The 22,474-nt window shown below is 42.9% G+C and overlaps 3 protein-coding genes across 12 annotated transcripts; 2 read left to right on the forward strand and 1 right to left on the reverse strand.

The window, feature by feature from the left end:
• Positions 1–356: 356 nt before the first annotated feature.
• aldh5a1 (aldehyde dehydrogenase 5 family, member A1 (succinate-semialdehyde dehydrogenase)) lies at positions 357–4,562 on the forward strand. Its single transcript, XM_028980683.1, has 10 exons — positions 357–789; positions 1,501–1,584; positions 1,795–1,965; positions 2,130–2,246; positions 2,319–2,462; positions 2,549–2,692; positions 2,782–2,940; positions 3,256–3,419; positions 3,519–3,577; positions 3,662–4,562. Exons 1-10 carry the CDS (start codon positions 502–504, stop codon positions 3,871–3,873), a joined length of 1,542 nt encoding a protein of 513 aa, XP_028836516.1. The 5' UTR covers positions 357–501; the 3' UTR covers positions 3,874–4,562.
• On the reverse strand, positions 4,563–15,066 carry kiaa0319 (KIAA0319 ortholog). 7 transcript variants are annotated; one of them, XM_028980680.1, is made up of 22 exons: positions 14,941–15,066; positions 14,092–14,239; positions 13,894–13,989; positions 12,993–13,672; positions 12,420–12,585; positions 12,210–12,302; positions 12,035–12,132; positions 11,813–11,900; positions 11,632–11,721; positions 11,394–11,526; positions 10,980–11,211; positions 10,493–10,616; positions 10,167–10,296; positions 9,935–10,083; positions 9,694–9,845; positions 9,472–9,610; positions 9,050–9,209; positions 7,958–8,094; positions 7,020–7,142; positions 6,818–6,908; positions 5,852–5,943; positions 4,563–5,762 (listed from the first exon to the last, which is right to left on the reverse strand). In XM_028980680.1, the coding sequence occupies exons 3-22, from the start codon at positions 13,937–13,939 to the stop codon at positions 5,596–5,598; spliced, it is 3,090 nt and encodes a 1,029-aa protein (XP_028836513.1). In that variant the 5' UTR covers positions 13,940–13,989; positions 14,092–14,239; positions 14,941–15,066; the 3' UTR covers positions 4,563–5,595. The 7 variants fall into 7 exon arrangements, 6 of the variants coding, with proteins under 6 accessions (XP_028836513.1, XP_028836515.1, XP_028836510.1 ...); XM_028980682.1 differs by having other exon boundaries at positions 12,999–13,672; positions 14,088–14,239; XM_028980677.1 differs by having other exon boundaries at positions 14,088–14,239.
• A 1,167-nt stretch (positions 15,067–16,233) lies between these two features.
• Positions 16,234–22,474, forward strand: tdp2a (tyrosyl-DNA phosphodiesterase 2a). 4 transcript variants are annotated; one of them, XM_028980097.1, is made up of 9 exons: positions 16,234–16,325; positions 16,662–16,711; positions 16,963–17,449; positions 17,683–17,774; positions 17,857–17,975; positions 18,276–18,446; positions 18,592–18,661; positions 20,054–20,130; positions 20,218–22,474. In XM_028980097.1, exons 3-9 carry the CDS (start codon positions 17,115–17,117, stop codon positions 20,272–20,274), a joined length of 921 nt encoding a protein of 306 aa, XP_028835930.1. In that variant the 5' UTR covers positions 16,234–16,325; positions 16,662–16,711; positions 16,963–17,114; the 3' UTR covers positions 20,275–22,474. The 4 variants fall into 4 exon arrangements, 3 of the variants coding, with proteins under 3 accessions (XP_028835930.1, XP_028835929.1, XP_028835928.1); XM_028980096.1 differs by having other exon boundaries at positions 20,054–22,474; XR_003749781.1 differs by having other exon boundaries at positions 18,276–18,661; positions 19,137–22,474.

Consider the following 22,474-nt stretch of genomic DNA (forward strand, 5'->3'; position numbering starts at 1 on the left):
CCTTGGTTAGGGCATAAGCAAAACGATAATCAATAAGTAGGAACATGCTGACATGTCTTATTGGGTGTGGTCAGAAATCAAGCGTTTCATCAATTAAGAGCTGAAGTTTGTCTTAAATTTTGTTTTAAAGTGGTAGTAGCCTATGAACCAGAAGACCCAGGTTCAAATCCCACTTACTGCCATTGTGTCCCTGAGCAAGACACTTAACCCTGAGTGTCTCCAGGGGGGGACATGTCCCTGTAACTGCTGATTGTAAGTCGCTCTGGATAAGGGCGTCTGGTAAATGCTGTAAATGTAAATGTAAAAATACAGATTAGAAAGAAGGACGCGCCCCTACTGGCTGCTTAGTGGAACTGCAGGCTTCTTTTTTTAAGGTGGAACAGAAAGGTGCCAAACGAGCCAAATGTAGCCTCGCGAAATAATGCGCATTCCTCGCAAGGCAGCAGATTTGCGACCCGCTCATCCGGTCTCGTAAAATTTCGCCAGCGCTCCGCCCGGGCGATGGGCGCCTTCTGCCAGTTGAGAGGTGCGGCTTTTCTCCGCCAGGTCTCGGCGGGCCTGGAGACCGCGCTGCGCGGACACCACAGCCTCGGCGTCTCCCCTCAGCTGCTCCGGAGCCAGGGCTTCGTCGATGGCCGCTGGGTGTCCGCCGCGTCCTCGTTTCCGGTTCTGGACCCGGCCACGGGGAAGGAGCTGGCGAAGGTGTCCGACTGCGGAGCCCGAGAGGCGCAGGACGCCGTCAGAGCCGCGCATAAAGCCTTTCAGTCGTGGAAGTGCCAGACTGCCAAGGTACTCGCAACACCGCACTTTTCACTCTGCTGCATTCTGGTTTCCACGTTTTAACGTGTTTATATGAAAATAAATGTGCGTAACATTGTCCCACGGTGCCTAAAACATGACATTTCAGTGGCCTACTATGATATTGCTCTGCGCATGCGTGACGTCAGGCAGTAGCGATTGTGATGCTGTGTTTTTCGAAATGAAGACCAGACATCTTTATTTCCCCTCTCCGTCCTCTCCATCGCTCAGCAGTGCGGGGAGAGAACAAGACACAGCAGATATGAGCAGCAACATTTGTTGTGGTAGTAGCCTAGTGGGTAACACACTCGCCTATCAACAAGAAGACCCAGGTTCAAATCCCACTTACTACCACTTTGTCCCTGAGCAAGACACTTAACCCTAAGTTGCTCCAGGGGGGGACATGTCCCTGTAACTACTGATTGTAAGTCGCTCTGGATAAGGGCGTCTGGTAAATGCTGTAAATGTAAATGGAATATAGTTAATGTAGTTGCTCTGTGTGTGTGTGCTGAATCTAAGGCTTCCAGGTCCGGTTTAAAATGACAACAATAATAACTTTCCTCTAATCATTCTACACACCCCATATGTCCACAGGAAATATGATAATGAAACAATGAATTGAAAGCCTCTTTTATTTTATTTTATTATTATTTTTTGGTCTCTTGAATATACCCACGTGATCCTATGTTTGCCAAATCATAGGAGCGGAGTGGTCTCCTGCGGAAATGGTTCGATCTCTTAATACAACACAAGGAGGACCTTGCAAAGCTGATCACAGCAGAATGCGTGAGTAACGGTCCCTTTAAAGTGATCTGAGATGGTGTTTCATTTATGTGCTTATCGCTGTCATCCTAATGCTTTACGGGTCATTGAACGTTATTCATAATGTTACTGAATAATAATTATTTATACAATGTAATTAATGTTAAATAATAATTTTACTGAAAATTGTGGTATTGATTATAACAACGTTTTTTTTTTTTTTAACTAAATAAGGGGAAACCTTTGAAGGAGTCTCTCGGTGAGATTGCATACTCTGCCGCCTTCTTAGAGTGGTTTTCAGAAGAGGCTCGTCGAGTGTATGGAGACGTCGTCTCTCCTGCTGCAAAGGACCGTCGAATCCTGCTGATCAAGCAGCCAGTTGGCGTGGCCTCCATCATCACCCCGGTGAGTATCTCCATATAACTGTTTTTGTCAGTGTGATACTTAGCAAGTGTACAAAATGTGTCCTCTGCATTAGTGTGTGTCTATGTATAATGCAGTGTAGCAACAAAAGTGTGTGTGAGTGTGTGTGCTGAATATAAAGCTCCTGCTCCAAATGTGTTTTGCAGTGGAACTTTCCCAGTGCAATGATCACCAGGAAGGTGGGTGCAGCCCTGGCGGCTGGTTGCACTGTTGTGGTGAAACCAGCAGAAGACACGCCCCTTTCTGCACTGGCTTTAGCCGAGGTTAGTGTTGACATATGTTTTCATGCTCGGATGAATATTATATGTTCAGAGTGAAAACGGCTTCCTCTGCAGTTGGCCACACAAGCCGGGATCCCACCGGGGGTGTTTAATGTGGTGCCCTGCTCCAGAGAGAAAACCCCTTCAGTGGGGGAGGTCCTATGCACAGACCCTCTTGTTAGGAAGGTCTCGTTTACTGGCTCCACAGCCACTGGCAAGGTAAAAACATTTTAGAACTTAATGAAACTATCATTTGTTTGCCACAGCTCATCTCTTTCTTTTGGTCTTTGATTCCATTGAATCAGATTCTCCTGAAACATGCAGCAGGTACAGTCAAGAGAGTGTCCATGGAGTTGGGTGGACATGCCCCCTTCATTGTCTTTGACAGTGCAGATGTGGACAAGGCTGTTGCTGGAGCAATGGCTTCCAAGTTCCGTAATTCAGGCCAAGTAAGAGTTCCTCCGTGGCACCTGGACACTTACCCTGACCTGCACCATCGATGCTTAGCAAGTTTTTTTTTTTTCCTCGTCACCTGCAGACGTGTGTTTGCTCCAACCGCTTCCTGGTGCAGAGTGGGATCCATGATGCATTTGTGGAGAAGCTAGGCAAAGCCATGGATGCTGAACTTCGAGTGGGCCATGGCTTTGAGCCCACCACCACCCAGGGGCCTCTCATAAACATCCGCGCCGCTGAGAAGGTGCCTTGCTCACATCATGAAAAAACGACAAATTGAGCTGTTTGATTGATACTTAATAATATCACTAGGTTGCACCTAACTGTGGTATAATAATCAATGAAACATTTTCTGCCTTCTTTGTGGGTACAGTTTAGATGTAGCATTGGTTCAAGCCAGTGCCTTCTCTATGACTTTAGTGCCATGGTGGGGACCAAACAATAGTCCATCATACAATTAATGGGCAATGCGATTTGCCCCAATGAAGAGCAGCAAGTCTGTCTTTTCCTTCAGCATACAAGTGACTTGTTAACTGGTGTAAATCTGTACTTTTTTCAGGTGGAACATCAGATTAAGGATGCCGTGTCTCAGGGAGCCACCATAATCAGGGGTGGGAAGCGCTTGGAGGGATCCTTCATGCAACCTACTCTCTTGGCCAATGTTACCACTGATATGTTGTGCACAAGTGAAGAGACCTTTGGGCCATTAGTGCCTGTTCTTAAGTAAGTAGACCGGCATTAACATCGGGTTATTTGCTTAAATTGGAATGCTGGATATATTCACATCCAATTGTCTTCTCCTGCTGTCTTGTTCTTCGGCAGGTTCAACACAGAGGAGGAAGCTCTTTCTATTGCCAATGCTTCTGATGTTGGCCTTGCAGGTTTGTTCATTCAAAATGATGTTTTTTTTGGTGGTCTGGTTCTCCAAAGTGCAGCTAAACCCCATTTATTTAATTGTTGAACAGGATATTTCTACTCCCAAGACATCAGCCAGATTTGGCGAGTAGCAGAGAATTTGGAAGTTGGAATGGTGGGGGTCAACGAGGGTCTCTTATCCACCCCAGAGGCCTCCTTTGGTGGAGTCAAGCAGTCTGGCCTGGGGCGAGAGGGCTCCAAGTATGGCATTGATGAGTACTTGGATGTGAAGTACATGTGTTTTGGGGGTCTCACCCTCTAACCCCGACCCTTTATGTGCAGTGGAGGAAGACATTTAAAAACAAAATCAGAGCATCCAATAAAAAAAGCAATCATCCTGTAATCAGAACATTGTGACAGAACACTGTGATTCCAGCATTTCAGACCTTTGTCTAAATTGAGTGAAATGTTCTTAACTCTTCCAACCTATTAATGGTTTTAATGCAGATTTCATGGTTTCAAGATTTCTCTCTATTTCTTTAAAATAGGGTAAATGATATGTCACAATGATACAATGATACCCTCTTTAATACCCACAGATTGGCATGTAGATATAACATGTTACTATGGGTACACAATAGCTACATTTAGAACAGAGATCTAGATGACCAGCAGACCTGAATATAAGCACAAAGCACATTAATGGGCTAATAGAGTTAACTACTTAAAATAGAGCTACTGGTGTGTACTGGTACACTGTGTCTCATATGATGTGAATCATTAATTGTATTAATTGTTATACGTTTTGTAACGATCTGACTTAGATTGAATGAGATGGTTTACTTGTTTATTTTTTGCATTATTCTGCTGATAATAATAACGTGATTATTTTCATATGATGAAAGTATGTTGCCAAACCATGTCCTTCATTTGTCATCTTAAGTTTGTGTTGCTGTTTTTAAAAACACTGTCTTTGTGTAATTAAAAATAAATAAATAATTGTAGAAATCATTTTTGTCAATTCTTTTATTGACCATTTCAAAGAGAAAACATGTTAATGTCTTAATGGAAATCTCCTCACCAGCATTAAGAGTATTTCAATCGTCTTGCTCTGATAATGCATGAATCCAGTTCTAGGGAAGATATGCCACGCATTACGCTTATTTAGAAATTCATTTATTTATATGTCTTGATTTGAATATTTGATTTGAACATAAGTTGTACAGATTTGGGAATGAGCCTAAAACATAGTCACATAAATCCAGTAATAGTAAACAAAATGCCTGAGAATTCTTACATTTGGATAAAATTAATTTCTGAAAAATGGAGCTCTGCCATCAGAAGCTTCATGATTTTAGACACTGACCACCCCAAAGGAGACAATGTTATAATATGACCTTTCATATTATCAACCATTTGAACATCTTGCCATGCTGTACTGTAAATGCAAATATCCGATTTAGTTAGAATTACAAAATATTTCTGAATATATCAGTTATATCACTCTGACTTTTTTTCTATAGGTCATGTCTAAAATAATGTTAAGGAACTAGTATGAGAAATAAATGCTTTTATAAGTTGTACAGAAGAGGCATAACTGTTCATAACTGTCTGCATGCTTTCCTACTGTATTACTTGCCAATAGTTTTAAACTGACCGAAGTTGTAGCCCTGTGAATCTATTAAATATATATGTTGAGGTCAAGTCCAGAGCTTTGTGGAACTGTATTCAGCCATTTCATAATTACATCATGTGCCGAGGCAGCCATGTAGATCTATCCAGCGTACAACAAACTGCACAAACAAGAAAATGGCACACAATTGTGGAAATATGCAATTCACAACTGACTAGCTTTAGCACAGGAACCCAGTCAGATATGTGTGGAGACAATCCTATTTACATTCAGCATCCCTGGCAGTCTCCAACACGTGGAGTCCACACATTCAGCTTGATTGTGTAAGTCGCAGTGCCACTTGCAGCGATCTCCAAATCGTCAGTCACACTCGCTGGTTGATATCATTTTAAAACCATGACTGGCCGGCTGTCACCCATCTACAGGGCGAAAGTTGAACGCGTCTCCATTTTTCCCAGTGCAGCGGTTTCTGGGCCGTTCTGACCTCTCGTGGCCGAACAGGGTGTCCTGCTCACTCTCAAACTCAGACTCAGACATCATGAGGCTAGAGTTGTGCTCTGTGCTCCTGTGTTTGATATCTGGAGGAGACCAGTGCCATGTCGTGAATTAGCTTGTGTGATAATGATTTTTACTGCATACCTTAGGATCTTTTTATTGAAGAACTCACAGTATTTTGGCCTCAGTTCCATCCGCTCCTGCTCATCCATGTTGTCCAGAATAGTGTACTTAGTTTTCTTCCTCACTTTTGTGCGTCTGCTCCTATTGCAAAAACACATTATCAACATTATATCATAAGGTCCTTCCTTCCAACTGCTGTCAGACTCAACAACAAAGACCTTGCAGCTGATCACACATTCATTGACTACATAGACTAACAAACACACACATCTAATACTCCATGGCAATTTCTCATGTGTAATACATGTATATATCCACTCTGTACACACACTTACACATACATACAGTACAGGGCAAAGGTTTGGCCACACCTTCTCATTCAATGTGTTTTCTTTATTTTACAAGGGTATATTCTCACTGAAGGCATCAAAACTATGAATGAAAACATGTAACAAAAAGTGGAGACCTGGCCTCCACAGTCACCGGACCTGAACCCAATCGAGATGGTTTGGGGTGAGCTGGACCGCAGAGTGAAGGCAAAGGGGCCAACAAGTGCTAAACACCTCTGGGAACTCCTTCAAGACTGTTGGAAAAGCATTTCAGGTGACGACCTCTTGAAGCTCATCGAGAGAATGCCAAGGGTATGCAAAGCAGGAATCAGAGCAAAGAAACTAGAATATAAAACATGTTTTCAGTTATTTAACCTTTTTTAGTTAAGTACATAACTCCACATGTGTTCATTTTGATGCCTTCAGTGAGAATCTACCAACGTAAATGGTCATGAAAATAAAGAAAGCACATTGAATGAGAAGGTTATATTTCCTGATTATTTGTATAGTATACAGTTATATTAATTGAATGGCATAGTCTTTATGCTATTTATTTGTCATTTCCATTTATCCTATTTTATCTTATCTTAAAGATACCACCAAAACATCTTTACATTATATACTATTATATTAACCAAAGATAATTATCACATTATTAGGCCATAGATTCTGTATCACTTTTGTACCTTTTACAGCAGCAAAAACAGGCCCAGCTGACGGAGACAATGAGGACCACCCCCACAAAGACAGTGAGAATGACATAGAGCACGCTCCACTCTGCAGAACCAGAGCACATTAACACGTTACTCGATTCATGAGTATACTTGTTATTTAATGGTGGGCTTGTCACCATCAAGTGATATCACCACTACTCTGAAAACATCTCACCGCAATTGCTTTCTTCGTTGTCTAGAAGTCGCCGGAAAGGGTTCTCCATCCAGAGTGGGTCACAGGAACAACGCTTAGTGACAGGGTCACATTGGCCTTGGCCAGAGCAGTGGAGCAGGCACACTGATACAGATGTAATCACCAGCACAAGACAAGCATTGCGTCCATCAGTAGATAAGAACAAGTTTTTTATAAACTTTTTTTGCATTTAGGGTTTACACAGAAATGAAATACCAATAGTGTTTTAACTTGTCTTTCAAAAGCAAAGTTTCTGATAAAAAAAAAAAATGAAATCAGTGTATTTTAAGGGTGTAATGCTGTGAAGCTCCTGGAATTCATTGGCAGTTGTGTTTGGCCCACAATCTCCAGTAAAGCGTGTATGTTGTGCTGTGTACGTCCTGGTTTTATGTATGTGTTTTTTAGGCCATTGAGCCGTATTTATGTTCTCATTATTAAAGGTCCCCTAACATTAATTTTTTTTCTTTTTATATGAGTCTTAGTTTGAGTGCAGAATTACAGCCACTTCCAGCCCGTCCCACAATGAGATTTCCACAGAATGCGCTGTTTCGGTGTCTGTAGCTGTAAATACTAAATGCCATTCACCAACCACAATGTTTGGCACCAACAGGAAGTCGCATCAGCATTTTTCCAGAAAAATATCCCCTTGTGATGACACCAATACACTTACAGCCATTTCTAGCCACTGCATGACCATAGACAGGTTAGGGGAACTTGTATTAATGTTAAATCATTTTACAAATTAAACTCTCCTAACTGATGTGGCATGACAAAGGGGTATGAAAAAAGCGTGAAAACCTCTGCCATGACTAGGATTATGGTTTGTGGTACTGGTAATTAATCTGCTGGATAGAAGCAGTCAGCTTGGTGGGAACCGATCAATAGGCAATAGAACAATTAACAACTTGATTGGCACTCACTGACAGTGTCGACCCTGAGGACCTTGAATAGCAGAAAGTCTGTCTTTTCCTTCAGCAGCTGGGTCCTCAGCAAATGGGTGAGTTTAGGCCCAGGAATCACTCCATCCAGTCCTTGGACTGAGAACCTCATCACTGTGCTGCACAAACAAACACAAAGCAATAGAGCTGTTAAATACCCTGAGTCTCCTTCCTAAAGAAACTCATGTTAAGACAAATGTCCTCACTGTTTTACCAAGCAATAGTGTTTATGTAAAAGGAAAGCCTAAATGTGTATAAAATCTTTTCAGATAACCTGAAGCAGTCCATGTACGGGCACACATTTGATTGACCTGGTATTTTCATTGGTCAAGTGGTATCCAGACTGAAAATATTTCAAAATTTTGGCACAAAATTGTTTTAGGGTCACAATGGCTTCAGCCTGGATGATTTAGAATTAATTTAATTCTGAAATTTTGCATATTGCGGTGACTCAGTGGGAAAAAATGGGCCAATGACTGTTGGTCAGGTGAACACCAGAATAATCTTTATTGCTGAGAACTGTACAGGCAAACAGGGGTGGTAACAGGAGGCATCTTCACTGCCGCTTAAACAAGAACCTGGCTAAAGCTCCCCTCCCAGCTTCAAACTTCCATGCCACTTTTCCATGCCACTTCAGACTCTGGAACAGAACTTCCTCAGCAACATCCAACCTCCAACTATTTTTCCCCCAAAAAGCATGTCTTCAGTCTTCTTCCCACAATAACCCAGACGGCCTAAAAAAAAAACACCCGGTTAAGGACCTATCACCAGCCTAACTATTCCTGCCACTACACCTCCCCCCAGTCGAAGTCCATTCTCAGCAGGTGACAGACAACACACACTGTAGTATTGATATATTCAGCGCTACTGTATTTTTGAGGACATATTGCATGCACTGTCCTGCACTAATGGTGCTGCGCTAGGCCTTAGGCCACAGCAGCCGATTCCACTTCCCTGTCATGTTCCTGTGATTAATAATCGAGTATCTTTTAAATTCATCAGCATCACTTCTCGACTCAGTTGTTCGGCCCTTTATTTAAGTGTGCATGTGTGTCTGTTTGTTTGAATGATTACCTGATATCTGACTGGCCATGAAGGCCTTTGACCGCGATGTCACTGTCCAGCACATGCAGCAGCGCGGCCAGCTGCCGAAGCACGGTGTCCCTCTGCTGGTGACTCACCTGAGACACGCCCACCTGCAGCTCTAGCTCCACCTCCTCTCTCGCGCGAGGGTCTAAGTAGACAGCGTAGAACCCATACAAAAATGCTTCAGATCATTACTTCTGGAATTGTGAAACATTAGCTTATGTTAAGCTTAAAAACCATATTCAGGTTTCTATGTTTTTATCATTGTCATGAAAAAAAGGGCACAATATATGTTCAGTATTCACTGGAACTTCATTACAAAACATTCATGATCATTATCTGCATCACATACTCTGCTCCATGCCACATGTTGATATATGAATGGCATCACAGGGCAAAGCATCTCTTACCAGGGCGCACTTCCACAGTGGCAGTCGCAGAGCTCGAACGTCCCCGAGCATCAGTCACCCTCAGCTGAAACAGGTACGTTCCCTCCACCAGGTTCGCCAGGTAGAGGGAGGCCTGGTGCTCGGAGCTGTACAGGACATCCTGGAATGATAGTTATGTTAATGTGTGTGTGATGAAATGTCCCACCGGGGCAAAAACAGAGAGAAATTAGAAAGATGACTGACCCCTGCAGCGGGGCTTTGATCGTCTCTGACCCACAGGAAGGACATGTTGGCCGGGCCACTGTTGGACACAGAACCCCGTAGCACCAGGGAGTTATTGGGCAGTGTCAAGGTGTGGCTGCCACTAGCGTGGGCCACAAGAGGTAGACTTTTGGCTAAAAGGTCATTCGAAACAGGAAGGCAAAAATAATCGAATCAGAAAGCAATGCTCCTTAATTTGAATGTCTTTTGCTGGGCTTCTTACCTTCTTTAAGTGTAACAGCGAGGAAGGCGCTGTCTGCTGCGCCATGTTGGTCTTTCACAGTTAGCTTGAACTTGTAGGTTCCTGCTCTTAGGCCTGTCACCACAGTTGCTGCGTTGTTAGCATCCTGAATCTTAGCACCAGGCGGGCCACTTCAGCAAGAGACCAAGACAAAACCACAGTAGTCACGGGGCCATTTAAAACGAACAAAATACGTGAATGGGGACATTTTTACCTGATTACATCCCAGCGGAAGCTGGAGATTCCCTGGTCATCAGAGCTGCTGCTACCATCCAGTGTAACGCTGCTCACAGGGAGAATCAGTTGCCTGTCTGACCCTGCAACAGCCACTGGTGCCCTGTTCTCTTCATTAAGAGAAAGAACAGAAAAGCCTGTGTTAACAGCAATGGCTGATCCCATGATTCTTCATCTAATATTAGTGACCCATACCATTCCCTAAAACCCATACCATTCCCTAAAGATTCATTATAGTGTACACTCGAGCTTCAGCTGGAACAAATGAGCTTTCTAGTTTTGTTTTAAACAAAGATTTGCATTTACCAGGCAGCACAGTGACTGTAATTGTGGAGGAGTTCTCCTGGCCGCCGGAGTCCACAACAGTCAGCTGGAAGGTGTACTGACCCTCCTGTAGACCAGACAGTTGAAGAAATGGACTTCTCACACCCTACAACATATGTAAGGTATACAATTAGGCATGAAAACCCATTGCTGTTATTCTATTTAATAGAATCTGGTTTTGATCTTAATACTGCAGTGTGTAGGACTGTCTTCCTTCTGCCATTATAACTCTTTGTTTACTGCCACACATGAATAACACAATTATACCTTTATATTTTAGCAAATGTGATAGTGAATATAGATAGTATAATTAAGTGATGGAAAAGTTTTCTACGTCTTGTCCTCCTAAGAATCTTGACTCTACACTTCAAGGTCCGGGGGTGGATTTGGACCATACGTGGTTGGTGTCACATCCCATCACTGCTCTATAATGGCAAGTTATTAGGTGTATGGGAAAATGTGGAGTCACCTGCAGAGTCACTGCTTTGGCCTGACTGTTGGGATGAAGTGTCCAAAGGTAACTGCTTATGGAGAGGTCATCCTTGCTCATGTTTCCATTCAGAATCAGGTGGTCTAGGGGCAGAGTGATGACCTCATCAAGACCAGCATTGGCCACGGGAGGACTGTCTTGACTAGGGCGGGTCACTCTAACTGAGACCGTGGTGGAATCCGTCAACCCCTCAGTGTCGGTCACAGTCAACCTGCAGAGAAACCAGGTCACACAGTTAATTAGGTCAGAACTAATTCAATTATTCACCAGGGATTCTGTCACGAGTATAAAAACCAGTAGGACAGGATGGAAAATGAAAGCCAGCCATTGATGTCTCAGTACAATACATAATGGAAAAACAGACAATATAGAGGTTACGCATGAGACTAACACCTGAAGGTATACTCTCCCTCGATCAGGTTCCGCAGGTGTAGAACCGGTGTTTCAGCAGAGGTCAAGTTCCCTAGTGACTGGCCGGTGACCTGTTCCCAGTGGAACCTGACAATCCCATGATCATCTGTGCTTTCTGTGAGAAGTAAATATGGACAAAGTAAAAGATGAGCGAAGGACTAAAACGACACGTTCATCACTGTTACTACAGCATGCTTGTTAATTTAACTTAAATACATACCACTGCCATTGACAACAGTCGAGTCAGCAGGAAGAAGAAGACCCTGACATTCTGGAAAGGCTATGGCTTTCGGGGGCTTGTTCAAACGACCTGTCACAAAAATTGGAGTTCGGGTCAATAATGTGCTAATGGAATCCAAGCAAAATGGATCCTGAGAGCGTTCCACCATGCAACCACATACCTGAGCTCACTGTGATGTTTACAAAGCTCTCTCCAAAAGAGGTCTGGCCCGTCACACTCACCTTCACTGTGTAAAGGCCCTCAGATAGCTGCCGCACAACACAGACCGCAAATCAAATATTTAAAATGTATTCAAACAAAGTACAGCCTGACACACTAATACTGATCACAGGACATGACGTTTTAGAGGGCTGTAGACTGTAGTAACTGTAGCAGTTTATACCCCTGATATTTTGACCGACTTGCTGTTTTCGCCATCCATAACCCCACTGTGGTCTTCAGGAGTGTTAACCCAGCTCCAGTCATATAAGTAGGGGCTTTCTAAAGAAGAATGGAAATAGAATTACAAAAAGAAAGAAAAAAAAACACTGTGACATATAGCATTGTGCATTTTGTACCTTTTGAAGCCTCTGGTGTAGCGCAGGCTGTCAGAACCACAGTGTTTAGTGGCAGGGTCAAGTCGACTGGGTCTCCTATGGACACCTGTAAGGCTGAAGAAAAAAGGAAGTATTACAATTCCCCGCACAGCAGTGATGTGGTGGCGAGAGGTCGGTCTTGTGCAGGAACAACAGTAATAGGAGCTTAAGCACAGCCGAGTGCAGCAGTACCTGACTCTATGATCGCCGCCTGGGGTGTGCCAGTAGGAACTGTCATCTGAGGATGAGGGGGAGTCGGCCTCCTCGTTTGACTCAGCTGGGTAAGATCTGTGGTGACGTTCTGGGGAAGAGTCAACGCCTCAGGGCTCGGAAGTGAGTTTAGTTGATTTTCAGGCTCCTAGTCAACAGAGCGGAAAAAGACCATTTTTTCTTGTAAAAAAGTTAACACAAACCTGCCTTGTTTTCTTTAGCTGTATTGATTTTTTTAGTCCCTAAAAAGGAAACATGAAAGGACATAGCACCACTATGTACATCAATGAATAACTCAGTGCTGCTGTCTGTGGTGCTGATTTCTCAGGTTTTAGAAGATTACATTTACATTTTACTGCATTTATCAGACACCCTTGTCCAGAGCGACTTACAGTCAGTAGTTACAGGGACAGTCCCCCCCTGGAGCAACTCAGGGTTAAGTGTCTTGCTCAGGGACACAATGGTAGTAAGTGGGGTTCGAACCCGGGTCTTCTGGTTCATAGGCGAGTGTGTTACCCACCAGGCTACCACCACCCTTAGAAGAAGATAACTTACACTCACTGGCACAGCAGCTGAGGTCTGCACGGTGGTGCCTGTATGCACTTGTTGTCCACTTTCATTCTGCATGGCTGAGGGGGAGCTCATCCCCATAAGGTCCTGCAAAGCACTTTTATTCTTAACTTCCTCAGCATCCGACACGTTCATCCCCTCTCTGCCCTGGATGTCTGACCATTCAGGAAGCCCCAGGCCTTCCTTCAAATAATCCCTCCCCTCCATAACATCACCCTCTTCTTCCTCCTCTGCAGCCCTATAATTCTCTGGGTATTCCAGGTCAGCATTGTCGAGATCCTGAACGCCCTGAAACAGGGCCAGGTGCTTCAAGGGGGCCTCTGCTCCATGGTGTCTGTTGACATGGGGCCATCGGTACGGCTCTCCTCGCACCAGAGACTGCAGCACTAGGGTCTGTGGAGGGCCTCGCTGCAGGAAGACCATGTAGGAGTCTGTGCCTGGCCGCTGTTTGGGGACGCAGTTTTCCTTGCGCTGACAGTTTAGGACATAGCAGCGACGTTCAAAGAACCAGGCGAGGTCACAGCCAGGTAGGTCACAGCAGGCCCCAGCACACTGGGCCAAAGAGGTGATATCCGGGACCCGGAGGATACTGCGACTCTTCAGGTCTGGGGAGATGATGGTCTCTGAGTAGGATGCCCCCTGCCAGCACTGCCCTGCCAGTGCACCTGCAGGTGAGGAGCAATGTGAAAGTAAAAATTATGAATGTCAGGAGTGATTCTGTTATGGTGATTTAGCTACACATGATTTTGGGGACTGTAATGCACATCTCTTAACAGGTTGGAGAAGTTTACTAAGCATGCTTACAACACCAACACTTACAAGGTGAAAATGTAATATTGTTATGATAAATACCACCCAAAAATATTGAATAGATTTTGCATTGTACCTCTCAGAATGTGCAGAAGTGGGTAGAGGAACAGTAAAACTCCCATTTTTGCTGGGTGGCTGTTCAGAAGTACCAGGCAAGCATCTGTGTGTCTCTCTGGGAAGAAAAGACAAGACAGCGACACAAATTCACAAAGTTCACTGCTTTTGACTAGGCCTTAATCGCAATGGCAGGGGCCTTGGCAGTACATTTACCCACAAAGCTCTGACATTTGGGCTGCACAGTCACTCAGTCTGCTGATGATCCATCCTGTCGAAGGGGGATGAGTACAGCACGCAATGACTCATTCAGAGGAGACTGTCGACCCAATTCGTCCCCTCACCAAAGGCTGTGGAGGCTAGAGCTGCTGGAAATATCATTTAACGAAGTGAAAGGTGACTCGTGCAAAGGAAGTACAAAGACAAAATCCACGAAGGACCTTTGCTATTTTACAACAGGCAAGACCTTTAAAATGCCGAAAGCCGCAATATATTCTAATTATTTAACCTGATTTCAGAAAAATTAAATGTACTGTATCAGCAATATACAAGTAACTCGTGGTCGTCTCAGTGTTTAATGGGAATTATGAGATCTGTGTTTCAAAATCTCTGCGCTTTTCCATTAGAATATTAATGCACCGTAATAATAAAACACTTTAAACTTTCAGGTAAATGAACTGATGGATAAATAGATAAGTAAATCCACACCCATTTTAAACCAGTCTGCCGATAAAACTGTGCAAACCGTACAAACACAAAGCTCACTTATCACAATAGCAGCGGGTGTGCAAACATGAAATCCCCAAATCGCTCCCTGTTGCCATGGAGGCCACAGCCCAGTCGATAAGCAACACCCTGTTGTAAATGTTCACAGGAATAATGACGCTCGACATGATCACGAGATTCAGTGCAGTTTATACCGATTATGATAAGACATGACAGCAGACATAATGTTACCATCACACAACCGCAATAATAACAATCATCATCATCATCATCATCATCATATCAGACCGTTAAGACATCAGTGACTAGACGTGATAATATCCAGGAAAAGGCGTCCCCTCACCTTCATGGCAGAACGAGGCGCATCGTCTGTCGGGATGCGAGGAGCCGGCAGACGCAGCGGTGACGCTGGATGCGAGGCTCGGAGGAGGGTGGATCCGGACACGTGGCTGAGCCGCGACGCGTGATGCTAGTCGGGCTCTCAAGGGACACACGTGACCTCTTTAATCGAATAAATGAATAAAAACAAATAAGTACATATTCGGTTGCGTTTATTCAAGTTAGAGTTAGAGGTATATGGTTAGGCGAATTATTACTGTTTATAGTAGTAACACGTTATAGCCATTGATCGTGTAGACGTATGTACAAATCGATTTACTGGCCAGTGCCAGTACTGAACCAGTAGACCAAGGTTCAAATCCCACTTACTACCATTGTGTCCCTGAGCAAGACACTTAAACCTAAGTTGCTCCAGGGGGGGACTGTCCCTGTAACTACTGACTGCAAGGGCATCTGATAAATGCTGTAAATGTGTTAGTACGGAAGGTGTTAGCTGATTCTGCAAGTGAATTATGTACAACTCGCCTATACAGTACAGGCCAAAAGTTTGGACACACCTTCTCATGCAATGTGTTTTCTTTATCTTCATGACCATTTACGTTGGTAGATTCTCACTGAAGGCATAAAAATTATGAATGACCACATGTGGAGTTATGTTCTTAACAAAAAAGGTGAAATAACTGAAAACATGTTTTATATTCTAGTTTCTTTGCTCTGATTACTGCTTTGCACACTCTTGGCATTCTCTCGATGAGCTTCAAGAGGTCGTCACCTGAAATGCTTTTCCAACAGTCTTGAAGGAGTTCAACACCAGAGGTGTTTAGCACTTGTTGGCCTCTTTGCCTTCACTCTGCGGTCCAGCTCACCCCAAACCATCTGGATTGGGTTCAGGTCCGGTGACTGTGGAGGCCAGGTCTCCACTTTTTTCATTAAGTACATAACGCCACATGTGTTCATTCATAGTTCTGTGTGTGTGTATGCGTGCGTGTGTGAGTGTGCTGATAAAAGTACCAGATACAACTCGGAGCCGGAGAAGCAGGTTAAAAGATGGATGGGTGGATAAATAGTTAAATTATTTTAGGCGTTATATCTGCTATCATGTGTGTGTGTGTGTGTGTGTGTGTGTGTGTGTGTGTGTGTGTGTGTTATGGGGGATAGAGGGAGGTGCGAGGCCGCTGAGATACATAAACACATAAGCACACACGCTCAGGCGGATCTGACGTCACGACGCCCGACACGCTCACGCCCCTCCAGCACTGGGAATCGAAACCTAGATTAAAGTCGAATGGACAGAGAGAAAGGCAGGATCTGGAGTTGTGTTGCAGATGGTGCATTAAAGCGATCATTCCTATTGATAGATGGTTGTTTTTGACCGCCGGCTGCTGACGTGTAAGTAGTGACCTGAGTTGAACTGCCGATATGCAATGTACATCTAAACAGATCTAAACCTACAGTTAATGGACTGTTATCAACTCTTACTAGATAATTTAGGTAAAATACTATATTTATAATCAACCATAACAACCACAGCATTAATAGAAAGAATAATTATTATGATTAATAATTAAAATAACATGTACATGTTAATACATTGATACATTTATTATACGTCTAGAACAACAACAATGACGTTAACTACAATAATGTTATATTCAACATAAATTGTAAATAGTAGTGCAGTCTAATTATCCATTTGATGTCAGCATTTCACAATTTATTTTTCAGACATTTATCATAAACATGGCTGAAGCAGCCGATGGTCCTGTATTGCAAAGGTAAACAGCTGTTACAGAATATTTCACTGTGATGATGTCCATTTGTCAGGGGTTCCAGATTTCAGATGCATCATGTGGATTATGGCTGTACCTAGCATGACAGGGTCCAGTGCCCTTGGTTTCTGATTTCTTGAACTTAGGCTTCCAAGTTAGGTCTATGCATGTGTATGTCTGTATATATATATTTGTGTGTCTTTTAGCGTGTTTTGTGCAGATATATTGTATAAATGGGAATTCTGTTTGTCTTGTAGTAATAGCACTGACATTATGGGAATAAATGCAGGAGTAAACATCAAAAGCACTGAAAAATGGCAGGAGCCAATGCAATTCAACTAGAAAAAGAAGACAGAGGAGGAAGAAATGCAGTACAGAGAACGAGAGGTCACTGAGTCATTCTCCGAACATGCAGGAACCCACATTCTGGTCTACCCAGTCAACCCAGACTGAGACACTCCTCACAAACAGCAGCAAGGCCCAAGCAACGCAAACACGACACTTCTCAACAAGAGACGCCTCCACCCAGACTCCTGGAGCTCAGTATGCCATGAGAGAAACCGCCAAGCCTTCTCCAGCTAAGCCACTGCCAGACCAGTCACTGGGACGTCCCATGGACCAACCTTCTGTAGAAGATGAGAAAGGAGACCCGAGCAGTCTGACCGTATTAACCTGGAACATAGATGGCCTTGATGTTGAGGATCTGAGAGAGCGTGTCTCAAAACTGCTCTCATACTTGAGAAAGTACGTCCTGGGCAGGGATTGTGATGGATGTTTTTCTATTTCTGTTTCTAGCTCATAATCAATATTAAAATGAATCAAGTCTGGATGTCAGAGGGGCTTATTTACTGTTAATTGAACTAATCTAAGACCCTGCCAATTAAATAATATTTTTCCCATAATACATCTAAAAAAAAAAGTATTATCATGTTTTTTTTCCTGGCATATATTTATTTATATTGGTCTGTTCTTTGTAGGGTCAAGTCGGATGTTGTTCTGTTGCAGGAACTCATTCCGCCATATCTTGAGATTCTCCAGCAGGTCCTGCCTGATTATGAGTTTCTTCAAGGTGAACATCATAGCAATGCAGTAATGGCATCTCAGGGGGTAATCTGACTGATAACATGATTCCTCGTTTCGTTTCACTCCAGGCAACACAGACGGGTACTTTACAGGTGTGCTGCTGAGGAAGTCCAGAGTACAACTCCAGCAGAGCAGCATTGTGAATTTTCCGACTACGGAGATGTCTCGGAACCTGCTTATGGCACAAGTCAGTTGCATGAAGATATATGGGTGTATTTTAGAGACATGAAAGACAGAAATAATTACAATCCAACCTTGATCATTAATGCTTTTAACACTTTTGTCTTCGTTTGGTCCTTAATCCTTTAATCAAATCAAAATAATTTGTCCTCCTTTTTTACTGTTAGTAATTGCCAGAGTGACAAAGAGACTGTCATTGTCACTAATTGAGATGTTTCGTGGTTTCACAAGTACCAGATTTTAGGATCCACTGGCTGCAGGCTCTGGTTTCTTTTAGTTTTGTGCTGACCTCCCTGTCTCCTGTCAGTTGAGCTTCTCAGGTCACCAGCTGTGTGTGATGACCTCTCACCTGGAGAGCTGCAAAACCAGCTCACAGGAGCGAATGAACCAGCTGCGCAGGGTCTGGAAGAAGATGAGAGAGACGTCAGATGACCAGACTGTCATTTTTGGAGGAGACACAAACCTGAGGGACTGGGAGGTTGATCTTCCTTTTTTTCTGCTCTAGTGCATTTAATAACTTAATGCTTCTGGTTCCGTTCTTTACAGGCTATTTGAAGATTCAAAATGCCAAATGAATAATTCTCATGTTCCTTTGAGTATTTACATATTGCTTGTTGTGACAGGTCAAGAAGCTAGGAGGTCTACCAGAAGGAATCTCTGATGTATGGGAGGTTCTTGGAGAGCCTGAGAACTGTAGGTACACCTGGGACACAGTGACCAATGACAACAAGGAAATACCATTCCCCGCCCGTCTGCGGTTTGACCGTGTTTACATCAGGACAGCCATAAACGGGGCCAAAATCAAACCGGAGAGCATGAGGCTGGTCGGCCTGGAAAGGTTAAAATGTGGGCGCTTTACCAGCGATCACTGGGGAATCCTTTGCACCTTCTCTTTTGAGTCTGCTGATACAGCTAATTGAAACTAAATACTAGATAAATTCTATGTAATTAAGTGTTCAGTTGCAAACCTAATTTATCTGATTTCACATGTTTTTGTGATCCTATTTACAATGTTACCCTGAAGCCAATCCAGGGGACTCTTAATATTTCCTGCAAAGGGCTAGTCTGTATACTGGACTTTCAGGTTACCTTTAGCTGCTCATACCCACTTGTGAGGGCCGGCGGCCCTTTGGATTACATCTCCTTGTGTGTCGTTTGCATCCACTAGATGGAGCTCAGAGCACACCTTCAAAGACGCTCTCGTGCCAGCACAGCCTGAGAATCCGAATGAGCATTATTATCTTCTCCAACAGAGCAGGGCCAAGCAGCAGCTGCCACCTCAAGCTGAATATTATAACCTGGAGGCTCAGATATGGCTGCTACTTCTCCCTGTTTTGAACATTTCTCTGTTGATTCACTGATGCACTCATACATTTGTTTCTTATTGTGCTGATATTTGTGTTTTGGTTATAATCTTTTTGTCTTCGTCTATGGGATTGCAGTCCACTTCACTTCACTTCTTCAATCTGGCTCAGATAGATGGGTAGTAAAAAAGTGGAAGTGGGTTTGTGTATTTTCATTTGGAAAATTGATTTGACCTTATTTCTGTGGTTTAACAAAGACACCTGGCTGTCAGCAATAGTAATTATTTGTTATTGACAGTGTTTTAAAATTAGATTAGCGTGTATGATGAACCTCATTAAAATGCAAAATACTAACTAATTAAAACCAGCCATAAAGACAGAGATCTGCCAAGGTGCCACTGAGCAAAGCACCGTCCCCACACACTGCTCCCTGGGCGCCTGTCATGGCTGCCCACTGCTCACCAAGCGTGATGGTTAAAAGCAGAGGACACACTTTGTTGTGTGCACCATGTGCTGTGCACTTCTCTTCACTGTCACGTTTCATGTACATATACCATACTGCACCACATTTGTGGGGTCACTGACATTTATACAGAAGCATTCAGCTCTATTGGGAATTTAATCACATATTTTAATCCTGACATCTTAATCTCAATAAAATATGTATTTTGTTTATTTTGAGCATGAAACACCTCTATGATTCATTCCGCTACACTGGGGAAATAAATAGCGCTTCAATTGTTTTCTCCTTCCAGAATTGATTCTCATTTTTATTCCGCAGCTGCTGTTACAAGCAGTGTATTTGTGAAGGACCTGCATCAGCACTTTGTGCTTACTGACTGCAGCCATGACAGAGAGGTGAGAATTACCATGACGCTCTGGATTTTCAGCCTCCGTGGGCATATTACCATAACTTCACTTCTTTTCTCTCCTGGATGCTATAAGGTCACCGGGGACATTATGGCACAGAGTTGCATGGGGGCATCGACTTGGCAGGAGTAGAAATGTTCAGTGTTGGGACCAAGTTTGTGATGAATCATTAGTGCACAGCATGTAAGTGGAAAATGCTGATCCAAGACAGTAGACGAGTTTATCATCCGTGCCGTCTCAATAGTGAGTTAGCTGTCTTTGATAAGGAAAAAAGAACAAATGATGTTCGCTCTTTCTGATGCACTTTTTGCTAGACTTACCACTTTCCAGCTATTTTGGTGCAGTACAGTGCCACCATTTTTACATCAAGGCAACAGTCAGTGTAGGAAGGCAATTGTTGTTGGTTGTACCATTATCCCGATCTTGTATGTCATGAATCGTCTCATCAAAGTTATAGAATCCCAAGTACCAGGAATGATCTCCGGTATAGTAACCACCAACCGTTTGGGGCAAATGTTGGTGTTGCCAGCACTGGATCACATGAGCACATAGGCCTACACAGGTCATCAGAAAGCAAATAGCCACTCATGAGGGAGGACAATATATTCTGAGGACAGGCATGATAGAGATGAAGTAGGCTTCCACCGATGCCAAAAGCCACATGGAGTGTACATCATAGACAACATAAAGACCAAAGACACCATGACTTTCATGAAGAACGTGGGCTGCTGCAGGTGACAGTTATACATGCTCCCATTTAAAGTACGTTTTACATTTATGTCAATTTATCAGATGCCCTTATCCAGAGTAAGTGTCTTGCTCAGGGACACAATGGTAGTAAGTAGGGTTTGAACCTGTCATTTTCTGATTCATAGGCAAGTGTCTAACCCACTAAATGTGGACTATACTTGCTATTGGATTTGCTACACCAGATAAAGTGGATGAGCATGGTCAACCTTCCACTCAAAGCAGGCGGGACACCTGTTGCCATGGAGATCAACTGATGTTGGATTTGATAAGCTAAAGCTGTCAACAAGGAAGGTGTCCTGAAAGCACAGAGTAGCACGGTCAAAAAGTCTTGGAAGAAACAGGAAATCAACAATGTGGATAAGTGTAATATCTTCTTTTGAGTACATCCAAAAAGGCTGGTGGCAAAATTAACACCATGAACTTGTTATCCCTAAGGAACATGAACGTAAGACCAAAAATCGTTCTTAGTGACAGACTACAGAACTGAAATCTCTATTGTCAAAAGGATACAAATGATCAGTTTACAGCTTGAAAGTTTACAAAAAGTTATGTTGATCACTTGTGAACGATTTGAGATAAACCAGCTTCTATATTCATCTTTATTTAAGAGACTCATGATTATGATCTTAGTCTGGTTCATAAACACCAGAAGATGGCTCCTCCTCATTGTTCATAATTATAACAGTGAAAACTGTCACCTATTTGGTTCAGTGCTTCAGTAAGATTAATTGTTAATTCGCTATTAGACAAACAATATTTTTATCAATATCTCTCTTCTCTACTTAAAACACTAAAATCATTATTATATTATTATAAAAAAAAACATTAAAAATACTTCACACAAATGCAACAAACTGGTGTTTGATATTTTATTTTGAATGAAACGAACATATCAGGTATGTGTTTAGTACATTCACATTCACTTTAAAGTTTGTAAAGGTGCCAGGAGGGTTTGTAAAAAATTGTACGTAGGCTTCACATCCATTAAATTACACTTGCAGTGTATGTTGTTACATTCCACTTCAAAAACAAAAGATGAATTTATAATGTTTTTGTGTAATAAAATTTTAAAAGCAGCATCTTTTTTAATTGGAGGATGGGCCCAATTGTCTGGACTTGTGCAATGATAAATATTCAAACCTAAAAACTGATTGAAGTATTTTCCATTCCATCATTGCCTCAGTTTCTATTTCTCACTGATAATATCAGCACATAAATTTATATTTTTTTGTACTTATATTTTTTCCCGGGGTAATTTGCATATATGTCACGCTGATTGGACATGGCGAGGAAGAAGGACGCATACGCACAATGTAACAAAACAGGGTTTTAATACATGGTGAACAGTACAGGGGAGACATCAAGTAAAAATGATCCGACAGCAAACAGAGACGAACTGGGCAGCTTTATACAATTATACAGTCAGGATACTTGGCAACACAACAATCTCGGACCCAGAGTCGCCCCTTCCGGACCAGATCATGACAATATATTATGTTACTACTATTTTATGTGTTTGTTCTTATTTCCTGTCTTAATTACATGCCTCACACTGACTGCACCTTAAATTTCATTATTCCTT

This window comes from Denticeps clupeoides, chromosome 5 (genome assembly GCF_900700375.1).
Source record: "Denticeps clupeoides chromosome 5, fDenClu1.1, whole genome shotgun sequence".
Lineage (NCBI taxonomy): Eukaryota > Metazoa > Chordata > Actinopteri > Clupeiformes > Denticipitidae > Denticeps > Denticeps clupeoides.